This window comes from Myxocyprinus asiaticus, chromosome 42 (genome assembly GCF_019703515.2).
Source record: "Myxocyprinus asiaticus isolate MX2 ecotype Aquarium Trade chromosome 42, UBuf_Myxa_2, whole genome shotgun sequence".
Taxonomy (NCBI): Eukaryota; Metazoa; Chordata; class Actinopteri; order Cypriniformes; family Catostomidae; genus Myxocyprinus; species Myxocyprinus asiaticus.
Genome location: NC_059385.1, coordinates 10,208,190 through 10,226,039, shown reverse-complemented (window position 1 = coordinate 10,226,039; position 17,850 = coordinate 10,208,190). Strand labels below are relative to the sequence as shown.

Sequence of the window (17,850 nt, the reverse complement as noted above, 5' to 3'; positions counted from 1 at the left end):
GAATATACATCAACTCCCCCCACAGTATAGCAAAATGCCGTTTTAAAATGTGCTGTATAAAAACCGCACATGTAATTGCATGCTGGGACATGGCGGCCAATCACTCTTTGACATCCAGCAGTAGAGAGAATGTTTTCTCGCAATGGTAAAGTTGAGCAACAGGTGATTGAGGCACATCTGTACGGCCCTTGTTAGTGTGCGTAGGGTCCACTCTCTTGAGCCAAATAGGCTCTCGTAGAAAGGGTCATTTGGAAGGAGAATAAAGACAGCATGCCGTAAAGAACCCTACAAGAACTGTTTCATTTCATAGCTTGTATTTCTTTAAAAAATATGTTAATACTCTAAGGTCCCCTGCTCTAAAAATCCTTGCTGTAAGTACATCTATTCATCTGGCCTGAGGTCAGGTGGGCAATTCCTGTCCCCCTATAAACATAAAAAATAGTAACTTTAGTCCAGTCAAGCCACAGTCAAGTCAGTCCGTAGAAATCTGTAGATCAAGCACAGTGCTGTTGTTGTCTTCCTCATGATGGGTGTGTAGGCGGGGCCGAAGGTCATGATTTGGGGAGGGGCTGTGGCGTGCTGCGTTTCCTCTTACTTCTTGGCTGGTTGACGGAATGTTGCCGTGGCAGTGCTGCCTGTGCCGCCGCCCCCACTGCCATACCCATTTGCTGCTGTTGCATTTGGTGCTGCAAGAATTGCAACTGTGCAAAAGGGGGAAAAAGAATGACAGATAATGAATTTGCATAGTTCAAAAAGTACCTAGAGTTTCCTTCCATCACACTTATGTCTCAGAAGTATCTCTTCCACTTAGCCAGGATGTGAGATGATGCCTAGTAGATGATACATTTTAAATCGCTAACACTCAATCTATGCGACGAAACGAGAACACTGACTTTAGGATCAACAAAGCTGTCTTCAGTGCAAGTATGCAAAATCAAACAGTGATTCAAAGCTGCATACTTGTGGTGTAAACAGCTTTGTTGATCAGTGATGGAGGCATTACTGTTTTACTATTAATATAATCATGAATTAACTGCTTCCAAAATACATCAATCCTTCACTACACAGTGAATGTCACATGATTTGCTATATGTCCAAAATAATACATATTTGTGTGTTTCAAGATACATACTGTAGGCATTGTGTCCTGAATAACAAAAATACTTGACATCTTTGCTCCCCCCACACACACAAACCTGGCCATGATGTCAAGTATTTTTTTGTTATTCAGGACACAATGGAGGAACACCTTCTGGTCCAACAAAGAGATAAACAATTACCCACCCAAAAGAATAACACCCCCCCACCCCCAGTTGTTGGCTGTCATTAACATTACATTATCTGCCAATGCAAGTAAAAACAGGCTTCCGGTATGAATCGGGGGATACTTCCGCGTTGAGAAAAAAAGGTTGATTGAATCGGAACCACCTTGAGTCATACACACCAAAAAAATCAGGTATGTTTGGACACAGGCATGATGTAGCCCACCCTGATCAATTCTAGTAATAGAAGATAACTACATTATACACAGACAGCAATATTACATTATCACTTCTATTTGATAATTTAACTAAAACACCCAATGCCAATTTTACATATTTGTGTTCCACCACACTGGCTCAGATATTAGAACAGATTCAACTGAAGCAAAGCCGCTGTGAAAGGAATCCTGCAGTAAATATATGGATGCAGCATGCTGTACAGTTTGCAGAAGCTGGGTGAGGCTAAAAGAGGGAGGAATGTTTGTTTGAGGGATAATAAGTGGGAAAAATGGAAACAAAAAGGATGACTGAGGGTGAGGAAATGGGAAGAGTTGAGCATAACAGATGGAAAAAGGTGGATGTAAATAAATGCAATGCTGCTGTTGTTCATCAGTGATCCTGTAGTGCACACACACTGCCATGCTCTGATTTGGTGTCAGTAAGACAGCAACTTCAAATCCCTTCTCTACTGGGACTAATGGAAGTATTCTGCTGTTACTGGGGTCAGATGCAGGAGAAGAGGGAGTGACAGTTTGATCAGAATAAGGCTTTCAAAAAAAAAAAAAAAAAAAAAAAAAAAAAAAGTCTGATGATGATGGATAAAACAGTGTTTCATGCTTATAAACTGAATACAAAATCCAGTAGCAATGTTCCTCTTTATAAATGTATACATGAAACGGAGGACAGTGTTAAACATTCCTGATGTACAGTAAGTTTAGAGAATTTTTTTTTCCCTCAAGAGCAACAAAACATGCATTTCAAGAAGCTGCTAAGAGATATACTGAGGCCTCAAGCTTGACATTGTATGGACAAACATCAATAAAGAGCAATAAAGAAGAAGAATGGTAACTCAATACGGGCAAGAGAAGAATCATGTGAAGCTTCTACATTGGTCAGAAGTAGCCAAGAGAGAAACTGTGGATGTAGTTCTTATGAACAACAGTGGCAGATGATTTAGCTGTGTAGTATGATGGAATATTTAATCTAAATGGTGAATGCAGAGACAGATAACAGAATTAACTTTTAAAAGGGGGCTTCATTACAATAAAGTTAACCAGCATTAAATAAATGGGTTAAAGTGATAGTTCACCCAAAAATGAAACTTCTGTCATCATTTAATCACCCTCATGCCATCCCAGATGTGTATGACTTTCTTTTTTCTGCAGAACACAAAGATTTTAAGAAGAATATCTCAGCTCTGTAAATCCTCACAATGCAAGTGAATGGTGACTAGAACTCAGAAGGTCCAAAAAGCACATAAAGGCTGCATAAAAGAAATCCATATGTCTCCAGTGGTTAAATCCATATCTTCTGAAGCGATATGATATATGTAGGTGAGAAGCAGATCAATATTTAAGTCCTTATATACTATAAATCTCCAATCGGAGTTCTGGTCACCATTCACTTACATTGTGAGGACCTACAGAGCTGAGATATTCTTCTAAAAATCTTTGTTTGTGTTCAGCAGAAGAAAGCCACACATCTGGGATGGCATGAGGGTGAGTAAATGATGACAGAATTTTCATTTCTGGGTGAACTATCTCTTTAAAAGGATTGTTCACCCAAAAATTTTAATCTGTCACAATTTACTCACACTCATGTTGTCCCACTCCTGTATGACTTTCATTCTTCCATGGAAGAAAAGAAGATGTTAGAAAGTTAGCCTCAGTCACCATTCACTTTTATTGTATGGAAAAAGATGCAATGAAAGTGAATGGTGACTGAGACTAACATTCTGCCTAATATTTGTGTTCCATGGAAGTAACTAAATCATTTAGGTTTGGATCTTAAAAAGGCTGCATTACCTTCAAAAGTGGCCTAACACAATACCTAAACAGCTATTTAGATATTGATTAACATAAATCAAAAGCTTTCGCAGCCTATGTGACATCAGTCGGAAAAAAATTTGTTTCAGAGGTGGAGCAAGTTGTTACAACTGAATAAAAGATTACAAAGACTTTTTTTCTTGTATTAATGTGCACAGATGAGTAATAATCATGTGCACAATAAGATCAGAAACATAAATTACTTTCTTTAATACAAGTCTGATTTCAGTTTTGATTTAATAGTGACTTTGAAGGCCTGTTGGGTCTTAGGTCAAAGGTCAGTCTGATATACACATGTCTATAGGTGGATGAGGTCAAAGTTGCTGCATTACTTGGATCTGTGGCTGGTGCTGTTGCTGGAGCCTCGGGGATGGTAGGCTGGGCCCGGACCCCTCCAGACCACAACCCAGCTGGGACAGCACTACCACAGACAGAGGGGTGGGGAGAGAGAAGAACAGGGTGGGGAGGGAGGTAACAGGAAATAAAACGTAGAATGTAGCAGAGGGAGGAAAAGTGGCACCCACCTTCATGTTAATTAAATGACAAACCCAGATAATCCAAAAACAAACAGGTCAGATTAACTTTGATCTATGCAGGGATTAGTATAACACGCTACAAAATCTAAGCGTAAATCCATTAGTATGTCTACTGTTTGTGTTAGTGTCTGTTAGACTAAAGACTTTGACTAAAGATGTACTAGAGTACCAGTGAGAGGATGTGGAAGAGAAATGAAACAGGTGTAAGTTCCTTGGTCTGTATTCAGCATGTGTGTGTACATGTGTTTACCTGCTGCCTGGGGGGACATGAACCCTCCCACTCCAGTGAGGTTGATGACTGCTGTCTGTTGTGCAGACAACCCCTGTTCTGTTGTCAGTGCTGAATCAACCTGATCCAGAGTGGACAACTGTCAGTAATGATGAAGTACAACTGCATTTGTTTCTTTAGTTCTCATCGACTGTGTTTGAAATACTGTATACTGTTTTACTTTGAAAATAAGGCAAGTGACATATGGCTCAAAAATGCTAATTCTCTTCCATGCTTTTTTTTTTTTACAACAACCTGAACAAGAGGGGTATGTATGCTTCCTGCATGACTACTAAAAGACACGCCCACTACAAGTTACAGGTTACAAGATAGGTTCCCTAAACCTAACCACAAAGATTAAAAAATGAAAATTTGTAAAATTATTAAAAATACAGCAACTTAAAAGTTCTATTGAATACAATCATACTACCGTATCACTAGGTGGTGGACATTGAGGAGAAATGTGATGAAAACGAAGAGGAAACAAAGCTAGCGGTAGGCTAAGCTAATAGGCTAACCAGTTACCTTGTGAGCTCATTTTTAATTTCACCATTTATATATTCGGTTTAATAATATAATATGTGACATATAATTAAAAGTAATTCTTTGTTATATTTACAAAGTTAAGAATCAACATGAATCATATCACAACTGCACAGGATTTTAATAGTTCTTTTAACCATTAGAATTGCTTAATGATCCAAGGTGGGTGTTACTTGTCGTCTTGCTGATGCAGACAGATAAACTTGACCTGAACAGCTTTAGGCCCTTCAAATCAAAGTGTGACTCACCGACTCCCCCTGCTGTTGGGGGCTGGATGTGGCAGATTGGCTGCTCTGTTGCTGAGGAGAGAACTGGGATAACGGCTGCTGCTGTAGAGAGTTAAAAATCAGCGGTCCTGTAGGGATCTGAGAGAACAGGACATCAAAAATATTATATTTGGAATGAGACAAAGACAGCCAATAAGAAGGAGAGGAAATGTGAACTCCATTGAATGCCACGGTAATTGGCTCTACGGTTCTGGAAAAGCCTTGTTACCTGCAGAATGTTGAGCGGTCGTAGTCCCTGGCTGTTGTTCAGGCCGAAAGGCCCTCCTGCTGACACAACATTAACATTTGATTCTCCATCACAGTAGCTGTCAACTGGGTCATGCATCTTTTGTTGTTAATGTTGTTGTTAAAAATATGCCAAATTAGAATGAACATGTGACAGACAGAGAGAGGTTTACCCGCTGAAGAAGCAGGCTGCATGGTAGGTAGGGCTCCAGACATGAGACCACTAGAGGGCAAAAGTCCACTCAGGGGTATACCAGACGCCAGAGTACCAGGACTACAACCCAACATTGGGTTTGAACCGCTCAGAGTCTGTGGACTGCTGTTGTGTAAAAGACAAACAAACACAAAAACAAGGATTAAACAGAAGTTACTCATAAAAATTGTTTTGAATATGAGAGGGACGACACAGCATCCTGAGGCATTTTTAGCATGTGTCTATATACATACATTTATTACACAGCTCTCTGGAATACTTGAATCTGATTGGTCAATTGTGTCATTCCAAAATCAAATATTTTTGTATAATGACTGTTAATGTCAGCCAGTCATTTTCGCAATGTACCGCTTCGTGTCGGGGTCCTGACCACCCTGCCGGGGTTTAATTTGCAATAATGACCACCTGACTGTACACTATCCCTTACATAACAGGACAGAGTAAGGAAGGAAACTCTTACCAAACAGAGCCCATCACATTGATGAAGTTAAGCCCAGCAGGGTTGGTCATGACCTGTGAAGAGGTGCTGGACGTGGGTAAGGGAATAGTCATGACGGGCAGAGCCTGACTCAGGGCCATCTGCTGCTGGGCGAATGAAGTCAGCAGTGCAGGCTGCTGTGGAAGGGCGGGGTCTTGAGGGGTGGGCGTAACTGAGGGCGTGAAACTCTGAACATCTGAGGGGTGTGGCGTCGAACAGGGCGTGTTGGTGGGGGTGGAGGGCTTGGGTGTACCTGATCCTATGATGACAATAAAACAAGAAACAAAACACGTAAATAGCAGAAGGTGAGAGTATACAAGCTATACATGTGGTGACATTTCTGATTGTGGATAAAGGGACACTCACTCTGCATGGGCGAGAGAGCAGCAGGGGACAGCAGGCCAAGTTCCATGGAGTGTTTACGAGAAAGCGACTGATTCTTTGTGGGTGGAGGGGTCGGGCACTTGAGATGGCCACTGGAGGCCTGTGTACTGTATATATTACCTACAGAGAGACAGGAATACATTGTAAGAAAGGGAAGGGAATGGAACTGAGATGTGATGCAGGACCGACTTGAAACTGTGTGCCCATGGGTGCAATACGGTTCCTATATGTAGCGAGCACATTCCCCACTGCTGTAACACAGCTCTGGTTCAAACTGTTGTTATTCTTCTGGTATAGCAATTTTCAGCTGAGCACTTTATTAGGAACACCTATACACCTACTTATTCATTCGATTATCTAATCAGCCAATCGTGTGGCAGTAGTGCCATGCATAAAATAATGAAGATACACGTCAGGAGCTTCAGTTAATATTCACATCAACCATCAGAATGGGGCAAAAATGTGATCTCAGCTATTTCGACCGTGGCATGATTGTTGGTGCCAGACGGACTTGTTTGAGTATTTCTGTAACTGCTGATCTCCTGGGATTTTCATGCACAACTGTCTCAAGAGTTTACTTAGAAGTGTGCCAAAAACAAAAAACATCCAGTGAGCGGCAGTTCTGTGGACGGAAACGCCTTGTTGATGAAAGAGTTCAACAGAAAATAGCCAGACTGGTTCGAGCAGACAGAAAGGCTACGGTAACTCGGATAACCAGTCTGTACAACTGTGGTGAGCAGAATAGCATCTCAGAATGCACAACACGTCAAACCTTGAGGCGGATGGGCTACAACAGCAGAAGACCATGTTGGGTACTTTAGTTGGACCATAGTGTTCCTGATAAAGTGCTTGGTGAGTGTATATTGGTTTCTTGTTAATGTATGAGTTTTTCTCACCTGAGGAGCCGCAGGCTGAGCCGACTGGCAGTTTGATAGGAGGAGGTCTGTGTTTGACACCCTTCCCTAAAACCGAAGACTGGACCAGTGCTGAGTAACCATCAGCCTGAACCAATAACAAACAGTCATTAAAATGTTTGAACAGCTTATATGGGTTTAAAGTTTGAGCTGGGATTAAATCATACATGGATGTCATTATTTTCGTTATTTTTTTCCAGTGCTAGGCAACTGCTGTACTTTGGATTTAGTGTCCATCTTCTAAATCTGACTCATGAATCTCTTATAGCACATAGTCTTTCTTTAATAATTACTTGCCAACATGGAAAGCAACTTCATTTACTTTTATTGTTAATTACAGCAAGTGTGTATTGTGTTTCTGCTAAGTGATATCATCTGGGACACCTCATTTCAGTCCATCTCTCACCTCATTCTCTCTGGTGGGGGAGAGCTGGCCTTGGGACCCTGCGCTGCCTGAGTTGTGCAACATCTTCACCTGACACTTCACATCCCGCTCATACACCTCTTTATACTGCGTCAGAAACCTGTGGCATAGGAATTTTTATATGACGGCTATGCATAATCTCACCAAACAAACCCTACAACACCACATGATGAAGCACGGCTACTGTACTTACCGATCAGCGTCTGTCTTTGAACCTATGAGGAATCTATACAGCATGGAGAGAGAAAAGGATGACAGGATCAACAACAAAAACAACAAATTTGCTCTTTGGAACTGTGCTTTGTTAGACTGCATTGAAAAGGGCAAATAAAATACTAAACAGCATCATTTGTGTCTTACGGTGGGTGAATGAGGTGCAGGTCTGTGACGTCCTCCTCTGATCGGGAGTCTTTGGCGCTGTAGATTTTCCCGTAGACTAGCGGGTCTCCCATAGACTGGAAGATAGTGACCTTTGTTCTTTGAGGCTGGCCTCCCACCTCACACTCGAAAATGTAGTCATCCCTCTTGTCCTGTTTAAACAATGTCATGCAGGCAGAACCACTGAAAAAAAAACTGCTCTTTCTTGTTTTAGCATAATATGGAGTATATTAAAGGGATAGTTCACCCAAAAATGAAATGGTCACCCCATGCTATCCCAGATGTGTATGAATTACTTTCTTCTGCTGAACACACATTAAGATTTTTAGAAGAATATCTCAGCTCTGTTGGTCCTCACAATGCAAGTGAATGGTGACTAAAACTTTGAAGTTCCAAAAAGCACATATAGGCAGCATAAAAGTAATCCATACGACTCCAGTGGTTTAATCCATGTCTTCTGAAGCGATCCAGTCATTTTGGGGTGAGAACAGACCAAAATGTAACTCCTTTTTCACTGTACATCTTGCCATTGCTGTCTCAAGGCACGATTATGATTTCAAGCTTGACTTCCTAGCTGATTTGTTCTTTTTGGAGCTTTAAAGGTTTGGTCACTATTCACAATAGTATGGAGATATTCTTCTAAAAATCTTAATTTGTGTTCAGCAGAAGAAAGTAATTCATACACATCTGGGATGACATAAGGGTGAGTAAATGATGAGAGAATTTTCATTTTTTGTGAAATATTCATTAATATGTACTAATCTAGTTCCCATGCAAGACTGTTCAGCTATTTTATCCCCATCAGATACAGAAAAATGTACAGCACTTTTTTTAATGTTACCTGTGCAGGCCAAACAGTGGGCTGAGAGTCATCTAGTTTGACTGATTTCTCTGCCACTGCATATTTCTCCACCTGGAAACAAAGTGGAAAAAGGAGCTCTGATAAACTCAGATAAAATTATTTTATCTGAAAACTTCAGGTAGGACTGCTCAGGTATATAACTGCATTACAGCAACTCACATCAATTTCTGCCGGAACAGTCAGCTGACAACTGTTCTGTTTCCACATGTCCACACACTGCAAGAGAGGGAACAAAAGTGCTATTTTAAAGGGGCCATATTCTACACTTTGTATCAATGCTTTTTCTCTGAGGTCACTTACAATTTATAACTTAGTTTTACATAACCATATTTTTCACTCTCTTTGACCCTTAAAATGAAACAGTCTTTGTTTGGCTGCTTTATCTTTAAGATTTCTATATGTAACTATACTGTTTTGATTACCGTTAGTTAAACTCTTTGCATGTGAAATGAGTAACAGCTTAAAAAGATAAATGCAGGCAGAAATATGTTACTGCACTGATGATTCTGATGACATAACCATGACAATTTCTGAACAGGTATGTTTACAATAATCTTTTATTTCAAAAGAGCAAGGAAATTGATGTTGTCCATGACATTTCCCTTTTGAGTGTTCCACATGAGCACATCAGTCTTTGACTCACATTTCCTGCTTTGGAGATCTTGAGGTCTATAGAGGGAACAGGTTTCCTCTCTTTCCTCCTCTGCAGGTAGTCCAGGAGTCTGAGCTGTGGCAGTGAGGGGCAGTGGCTCATCATCTCCTGCTGTCTGTTAAGAGCTGCTCGTGAATGCCTCCTAAAACACCTGCAGAGCACAGATACACAACATCCACTTCAATGATGAGTGATGGATAACTGACATATGATGGATTTTGTCCTTTTTGGACTTCATTTACATAGATTTACATTTAACCATTTAGCAGATGCTTTTATCCAAAGCGACTTACAAATGAAGAACATAGCAAGCAATATGTCATACAAAAGTCAACAATATCTGCAGTATCGCACTACCAAGATCTCAAAGTAGCTGTAGAAGTAAAGAATCAAGCATGGAAAAAAAGAGACAGACAAGGAAGATTTATTACTATTATTATTATTATAATTTCATAGTAAGTGCAATTAATGTGATTTCATAATCTTTTTGTACCAAATTGCAAAATTTCATGTTGTTCCAAATAAGGGTGAGTTAATGGTGACAGATTTAAAAATTTTGGGTGAACTATCCTTTTAAATCATGTCAGAACAAAATCGTGGAAAGCTTCACTTTTTGTCTTGGCTGTACGGAGCGAGGACAACAGCACTTCAGCCAAAACCACTCACATTCTTGCAGCTTTAACAGTACAATGAGAGATCAGGACAGCAGCTACAGTGGTGAAATAAACAGTGCACAGATCTTCAAATGTTCTGTTGATTTGTGCCGTTATTTCTAATGCAAAACTTCTGCAGTCAAAAAAATGTTTAAGGCTGTCAATTTAACATGTTAATTCAGTGCAAATAATTATAGAAAAAAATTATGCGCTAAAAAATGTATGCAATTAATAGCGCAATTCAAGCTTGTAGTGCCATCTCCGTGTTTTTTCAATTCCAAGTCAGCAGGGGGCAGTAAGCTCCGTTTCAACACTACGCCAATGCCCAGCTGAATAGACAAAAAACTGACAGCTGTTTAAAGACAGCTGGGCGGAGCCAAAGTTCCTTTCAAGGTAAGTCAGTCCACTCGGTGACCATCTTTGGAACACTCTCAGGCATGCTTGGCAGCAATTTTTCTATGCAAACATGCGGCATAAAAGTACAGCTCTTATCTACCTGAATGTGGAGAGACGGAAATATCCAAAACGGTTTGCCAAGATTACGATCAAAGAACATATTTCAAATCAGCAGTAAAATCTGCAATGGTATCATAAATTGTGCTTCTTTATCTCAGATTACACAAAAAAATGCAATTTTTCCAGCTTGTCAAGTTAATGCGTATACCCGTTCTCAAGTTGACTGACAGGCGATGTCTGTATCTAAATGGTGATTGGCTCTTTTCCTGTAAGGTGGGACTTCCTTTTCTACATCCGTTGGCTGTTCCAATTTCTCCCAATTATTTTAATACAAGCGCTCCGTTTCTGCTAAACGGTCTCTGGCGGAGCAGATTGCAGGGGTCTCGAGACGTGTTTTGTAGTTTCAAACTACATTTAACTTGACACAGTGTCCTAAAAATGCAGCGTTTATGGCTAGAGATGCTGAAAACCAGTTAAACACGACACAGGAACAGTGAGACATACCAAAAGCATTCGTCTGATGCATGTGTACCTTGGACAGATTGATTACCTCAATTGCAAAGTGGATTGCTGTGGACTGTAGCCCAGCGGTAGTCTTACCAATGATATGAACATACAACAAAAATATATTGACTTCTAAAGACACTTTTTGTATTGTCTAATCAATGCTCTATTCGTCTGCCACAATAATGTCTTTGATTCTTTGATATTACTATAAATTAATACTATTAGATTTTATTATACATTATATTTACAATTAAGCCTATTTTGATGAATGTATATTGACGTATCTTTATCTGTGTGCCTTTTTCAGCAAATACTGATACTTGCGACTAATGTGATTAATTAATCAGCATATCAATTAATTAATTCAATAAAAATTTGTAATCGATTGACAGCCTTAAAAATATTACACTACAGTTTGTTTACGCACTCTGGTTTCAATTTATGATTAAGTATATACATAAAATCAAACACATATTAAAAGGCAGAGGAGCTTAGTGTGAGCATCACCGTTTGATGGATCGTGTGTTCATCTTCTGTTTGTTGTAGAGCAGACGGTTGGTGGTGCAGGTGACTGAGATGGAGGGATCTAGACAAAGAGGTTCTGCTGTGGCCAGAATCAACTGACTCTCCAACTGAAGCTTATCATCCTACAGAAATATCAAAATGGTGATTTGTACTGAGAACCTGAGCACCATCCTTATTCCAATTATTATACTGTCCTATAAATCTGTCACTTTTATGTGCATGCATGCATGCTATGCTTGGAGACAAAGCATTAGTTTTTAAGTTTACACAACAAAGCAGCGTGTCACATGATATTTAAAACAAAAGCCTGCTGAGCATCAGATAACAAAACAGGATTCAGGAATGCATAATCAAACAGAATGTACATAAAATGTACACATACAATCTTCAAACCATTGTGCATGTTGTATATTTGTTAAACTATGCTGGCAAACATAATTTTGCCAACATACCTGCATAATATTGCCCCATTAGATATATAGAGTTGGCAGAAATTGTTTATTTTAAAGGTAAAACATATAAACAACCATAATTATTCATGTCTCTAGACACTTCTACGTAACAAAAATCCTCAATTACCTTGTATATTATTTCAAATATAGGCTCTTTACCTGTGTCCACTTGTGGTGATCACTTGTCATAGCGTGAACATCACAGATCAGGGTCTGGGGTGGAGAAGAGACAACACAGTTAATTTATGACAATCACTACATCATACAATTGTCTACTTTAAAAAGTGAAATCAGTTGGAATATTTAAATGCATGCACTCTTACTCGACAACTGAATGCTGTTCATGGTTATTCACCTGCATAGTGGGTCTCAGCAGGATATGTCGGCTCTGGTAGGAGGGCGTCTTTGCATTCCCAGACTGTCGGTAGTCCCTAACTTCAGCTATGACACAGCCACAGTGGAATAAATTGACCTGACAGAACAGAAGCACGATAATATTACAGATAGAATTTCACAAATGTAAATCTGATAAGTAACTCACTGTATTAATACACTAAAAGCAATCATCTCTTTAATGAAAACAGTATTACTAAACAGCACTACACTTACAATGACAATGAATGCATGTAATTAAAGTCAAATTTAGGTTGATTAAATTAAAAATCACACGCATACTGAATTCTGAACGCGATCTTAGTCCATGACTATTAAAGCGAACAAACAAAACACAACTGCACAGATAAAACTAGGCTTTACAGTGATGCCACTAACCTGTGATTTTTCTAGAAGGTCTACCAGGATGGGCGGCAACTCCTCAGCATCCAGGTAATCAAGCAACTCTCCTTCTTCATAGCGAAGCCGGATTGTTTCTGAATCTAAAAGTTAGCGATGAAAATACAGACTCTACTTAAAGGGATAGTTCACCCAAAAATACAAATTCTCTCATCATATCGCAACCCCATCTCATGAAAAATTGTACGTATTTTACGAGTTGGCTATTTTGTATGATTTTGTATGATTTCATCACGTGCAAGTGCCAGGATTTGTAATGCGGAAGTAAGTGTGAATTCTGCGCGCGAGGTGTCAAGGACATGCTTATTAATATTATGCCCTTACCCAAACCCCTTATCTAAACCTAACCGATCAGTAGAGTGTGTAAACATGATAGGAAGCTGTAATGTGTGACCAGTGGTGGAAATGGCCGAGATTCACTGGGGGGACACTAATGGGGTGGAGGGGGTGAAAGGTCACTGAACAACATTCATGAATTATATGTGCATAAAACACCTTTCATTCAACAGAATTTGTGCTTGGAGAGAATTACCTGTGCAATCCTGTCCAAATTAAAGATACAATGTACAGGAACCTACACATGGGGTGCAGTCACACAAACCTTTTAAATACATGTGTTTAAGTTTAAAGAAAGGTTAAAGAAAACTGCAGAATGTTTTAGATCTCTCAGTTTAGTGCAGAATTGCTCCTCTGTCCAGCAGCTTGGAAGAATGCAACCTGCACTACTGGTGGCACCCTGATCTTCACTCTCTCAAGCCTGGTCAGTTCGTTCTTTATTCTGCCCATTTTCCTCATTCTTGTCCTTATTTTCCATATCTTGATCCTCTGCCTTCTCTCTCCTAGCTTTTTTGCAAGGTGGTCCAAAGTAATTTCATAATGTTTTTCTCATCCTTCCCAACTGACTGTCTCTCTTCCGTTCAAACTCTTCTCTCTCTTTCTTGTTTTTTGACTGTCAACAAAAAGAAAGGTGACACTTTGTGACAGGTCAGTGTAATAAAACAATAAAATGATAGAGTACTTTCACGCAGCTTTATCGATGTAATGTAATCGTTTCTGAATAGTTTCTGCTATCGTATCTGTTAAAGTAGCGGATTCTGTTCAGATTATCATTCGGTGCATCCCAAGGCTCAGTCAACTTACCTGAAAAAAATACTCAGTATGAGCCTGAGGTGATGTGAGGACGCAGAGTCGCACACTGACAGAGACACATTACCATTGGCTGCGTGTATTACGTCAATTCTATCCATTCACGAAAGTCAACACAATGTAAGTTATGCAATCACAGGCACAATAGATCCCACTACATTTATGTGCATAACTCGCACAGCTTTCATAGGCTATTCAGTGGATAAAAGATACAAAATAAATATCCTCTTCGTTCACTTAAAATGTAATCAGTTTGAACAGGAACGCCGTCCCCCCTCAAATTCACTCCCCCCACCCCCCCACCCCCATTTCCAGCCCTGTGTGTGACAGAAGCAAGTAGCTGTCATGTATCAGATGAAAACGATGTCCAGCGACGTCACTGGCTGTAGTGAAAGTCGTGCGATATCATACGAATTAGCCAAATTTAGAAAAGTCGTACGAATCCTTACGATTTCGCTGTGAGAGTGTGTTGCATATTGTCACCTTCATGCCATCCCAGATGTGTGTGACTTTCTTTCTTCTGCTGAATACAAACAAAGATTTTTGGAAGAATATTTCAGCTCTGTAGGTCCATATGTTTCAAGTTAATGGTGACCAAAACTTTGAAGCTCCAAAAAGCACATAAAGGCAGCATAAAAGTAATCCATACGACTCCTGTGTTTAAATCTATATCTTCAGAAGTGATATGATAAGTGTGGGTGACAAACAGATCAATATTTAAGTCCTTTTTTACTGTAAATTCTCCTCATTGCCCAGTAGGTGGCGATATGCATGAATGGGAATCGCCAAAATCCAAAGAAGAAGAATGTGAAAGTGGAGATTTATAGTAAAAAAGGACTTAAATTTGTATCTGTTTCTCACTTGCACTTATCATATTGCTTCTGAAGATACAGATTTAACAATGGAGTTGTATGGATTACTTTTATGTTGCCTTTACATGCTTTTGGAGCTTCAAAGTTCTGGCCACCATTCACTTGCATTGTATAGACCTACAGAGCTGAGATATTCTTCTAAAAATCTTCATTTGTGTTCAGCAGAAGAAAGAAAGTCTTACACATCTGGAATGGCATGAGGGTGAGTGAATGGTAAGAACATTTTCATTTTTGGGAGAACTATTCCTTTAAGCATCATGTGTACAATACCAGATCCATTTTTTCCTCTGAGCATAAGAGAGTATCCTTCATTTCCAGGGTACAAGTTGACCACCAGACATGAGACTGATTCCTGTGAGACCAGCTTCTCTAGTAGATTCACATTTCTTCGCAGATTCTACAGAAAGAGGGCACCAACAATCATATATCATTATATTATGAATTAATACAACCGTTTCACTCGATTTAAAGCCTCAACAAACATGAACTCCTGATATACACTAATAGACACTTATAAACTAATTAGTGAGATCCTATAACTGAATGGCCTCAGTGATGTAACTGTAATAAAGGTAATTTTGGGTGTTTAAAGATGTTGACACTCACCTTCAACTCAGGCTCTTTTTCACACTCTTCAAGGTACAATTCATAAAGTTTCTGATATAAGGATTTCCTTCCACTGGAAGATATTCGTCTCTTTGCCGGTCGCTGACGAGCACTTTCAACAATGTACTGAACAGACAATTGCAATGTTAGAGTAGAGTGGTTGAATGCATTATTGTTATATATATAAATATAATATAAATTCTCATGCATATTGATTTTGCATTGGATTTTTAAAAAATGGCTCAGCAGTACGATACAATTGTATTGTATTCAATCAGTACAGTGTAAATACCACACATCCAGACAATAAATATGAATGATAAAGATAGAGAATATAAATCTAAAGTAATACAGTTGCTTTTTGAGATCAGATAAAGAAGACATTTAGCATAAAGAATCAAATACAAACAGAAAATACCTCAGCCCGATCCAATGCATATTCTAAAACTTGTTGCTGTAGAAGAAAGTTTAAAAATTTTTAAATCCATTCACTGCACTGAGATAATCATGCAGAGTAATCCTCATCATATCACTCTTATAGAACTCTCATTACATGTCAAAACAAATAACTGAAAATGCACATTATTGATATAAGGACAACTACACCATAATACCATTTCCAACCCAAAACAGTTAAAAATCCAGCATATGAGCTCTTACCATTGTGGTTGCTGTGTGACAGCAGGCGATGTTGTGTTACACCAGCACTGTCACCTCCACACACACACCATTCAAGCCCTGTGACCAGAGAGAGACATTCATAAATATACTCCCTGCATGCATTTACCGGTGACCTGACAGTTTGCATTAAGAACCCAAACCCTACATCTAATAACAAGTATATAACTGGAAATAAACAAAGTATGAGACATGACCACAGCTCATGATGCCAGTTATGCATCTATTTATGTAAGCCACAACATCTAGTAAACAAACGCGGCTAACTTCAAAAGAATGGTGCCAAAGTATGTGTTAAAGGATGCAATGACGATACATAAACATGCTTTAATGAAATGCAGAGGAATATGATCACAGGAGAAGAAGCCAAACTTCAGCACAGCAGCTCCAGCAAACGACAGGCTGGCTAAGCACAGCTAACAGACCACTTCAAATGCACATTTTCACACAACACGGCCAACTGACAGACCGGGTCGTAATGTGACAGTGGCGACAAACATCAAAGCAGACTTGCCAATCGATTTGCATCACCACAGGCAGGAAATCCAAAGCAAGAAGCGGAATAAATGTTCCAGTGCCTTCAATGAAAAAAACTCACAGCAGCCATTTTGTTCCAGTGTAACAACAAAATCCAAACTTCCGGTGTGGGCGCGTGTAGGAGGCGGAACCAAAGATCCGCAGCGCGTGGGGCAGCGGGCTCTGAAAGCGGCCGCTCAAGTTAACTGCATTTATATACATGATTTCCTACAACATACAACCGTTACTAAAATTCATATATATATTTATTGTTGACTGTGGTGGTTTTATTTTTAAAATAATAACTATGGAAATGATGGTAAAGGTCAGTGCCTACCGTGGTATTTTTGAACGGGAAGTATTTAATGTGTTCTAGGATTAAAATAATAATTGGATGTAAATATTACAATATATTATTATTATTTTATTAAGAATTAGTAAACATTTCACTTACAGAATGTGCTGTCTGTGTCATGGCCGCCACTAAAATTCATGGGCCTGGGACAAATTTAATTTTTTGGGTGGGTCCCAGACCCCCAGGGCTAATAAGGTCTTCAATGCAGGGCCGTCGTCAGGGGGTACAACCCGAATCTTCACACTTCTCATATATGTCCAATCTAAAGAGTTTTAAATGGCTTTGGCAATATTTGCCATGCTTTCGTGTATTTTGTCATAATAATTGCAGAAAGTCAAAAAAATCTTTGGAGTTCTCCTCAATAAGCCATTTAACTTTTTGGTCTGAACCAGAACAATTACGGCTGTTTCCAACTTATTAAAGGAATAGTTCACCCAAAAATGAAAATTCTCTCATCATTTACTCACCCTCATGCCATCCCAGATGTGTATGATTTTCTTTATTTTGCTGAACACAAATGAAGGTTTTTAGAATATTTCAGCTCTGTTGGTCCATATAATGCGAGTGACCATCATTTTGAAGCTCCAAAAAGTACATAAAGGTAGCACAAAAGTAATCCATACAACTCCAGTAGTTAAATCTGTCTCTTCAGAAGTGATATGATACATGTGGGTGAGAAACAGATCAAATCAATACAAGATACAAATCCCTTTTCACTATAAACGTTCCTCCCTGCCGAGTAGGTGGCGATATGCACGAAGAATGTGAATTGCCAAAAAAAGCCATTTAAGTGGAGATTGATGGTAAAAACGGACTTAAT

General features: G+C 39.3%; 1 protein-coding gene across 4 annotated transcripts; it reads right to left on the bottom strand.

Annotated features, from left to right (window-relative positions):
- Positions 1–5: 5 nt before the first annotated feature.
- On the bottom strand, positions 6–16,801 carry LOC127432482 (transcription factor SPT20 homolog). Of its 4 annotated transcripts, none has more exons than XM_051683599.1 (24): positions 16,758–16,801; positions 16,142–16,219; positions 15,900–15,935; positions 15,482–15,607; positions 15,146–15,272; positions 12,837–12,940; positions 12,421–12,537; positions 12,225–12,278; positions 11,596–11,735; positions 9,464–9,623; positions 8,980–9,036; positions 8,800–8,871; positions 7,941–8,110; positions 7,774–7,806; positions 7,563–7,680; positions 7,139–7,244; positions 6,225–6,362; positions 5,841–6,117; positions 5,340–5,485; positions 5,150–5,208; positions 4,903–5,019; positions 4,094–4,193; positions 3,640–3,728; positions 8–701 (listed from the first exon to the last, which is right to left on the bottom strand). In XM_051683599.1, exons 2-24 carry the CDS (start codon positions 16,142–16,144, stop codon positions 552–554), a joined length of 2,499 nt encoding a protein of 832 aa, XP_051539559.1. In that variant the 5' UTR covers positions 16,145–16,219; positions 16,758–16,801; the 3' UTR covers positions 8–551. The 4 variants fall into 4 exon arrangements, with proteins under 4 accessions (XP_051539561.1, XP_051539559.1, XP_051539558.1 ...); XM_051683598.1 differs by lacking the exon at positions 16,758–16,801 and adding an exon at positions 16,674–16,750; XM_051683600.1 differs by lacking the exon at positions 16,758–16,801 and adding an exon at positions 16,674–16,749 and having other exon boundaries at positions 10–701; positions 5,150–5,205.
- Positions 16,802–17,850: the final 1,049 nt, after the last annotated feature.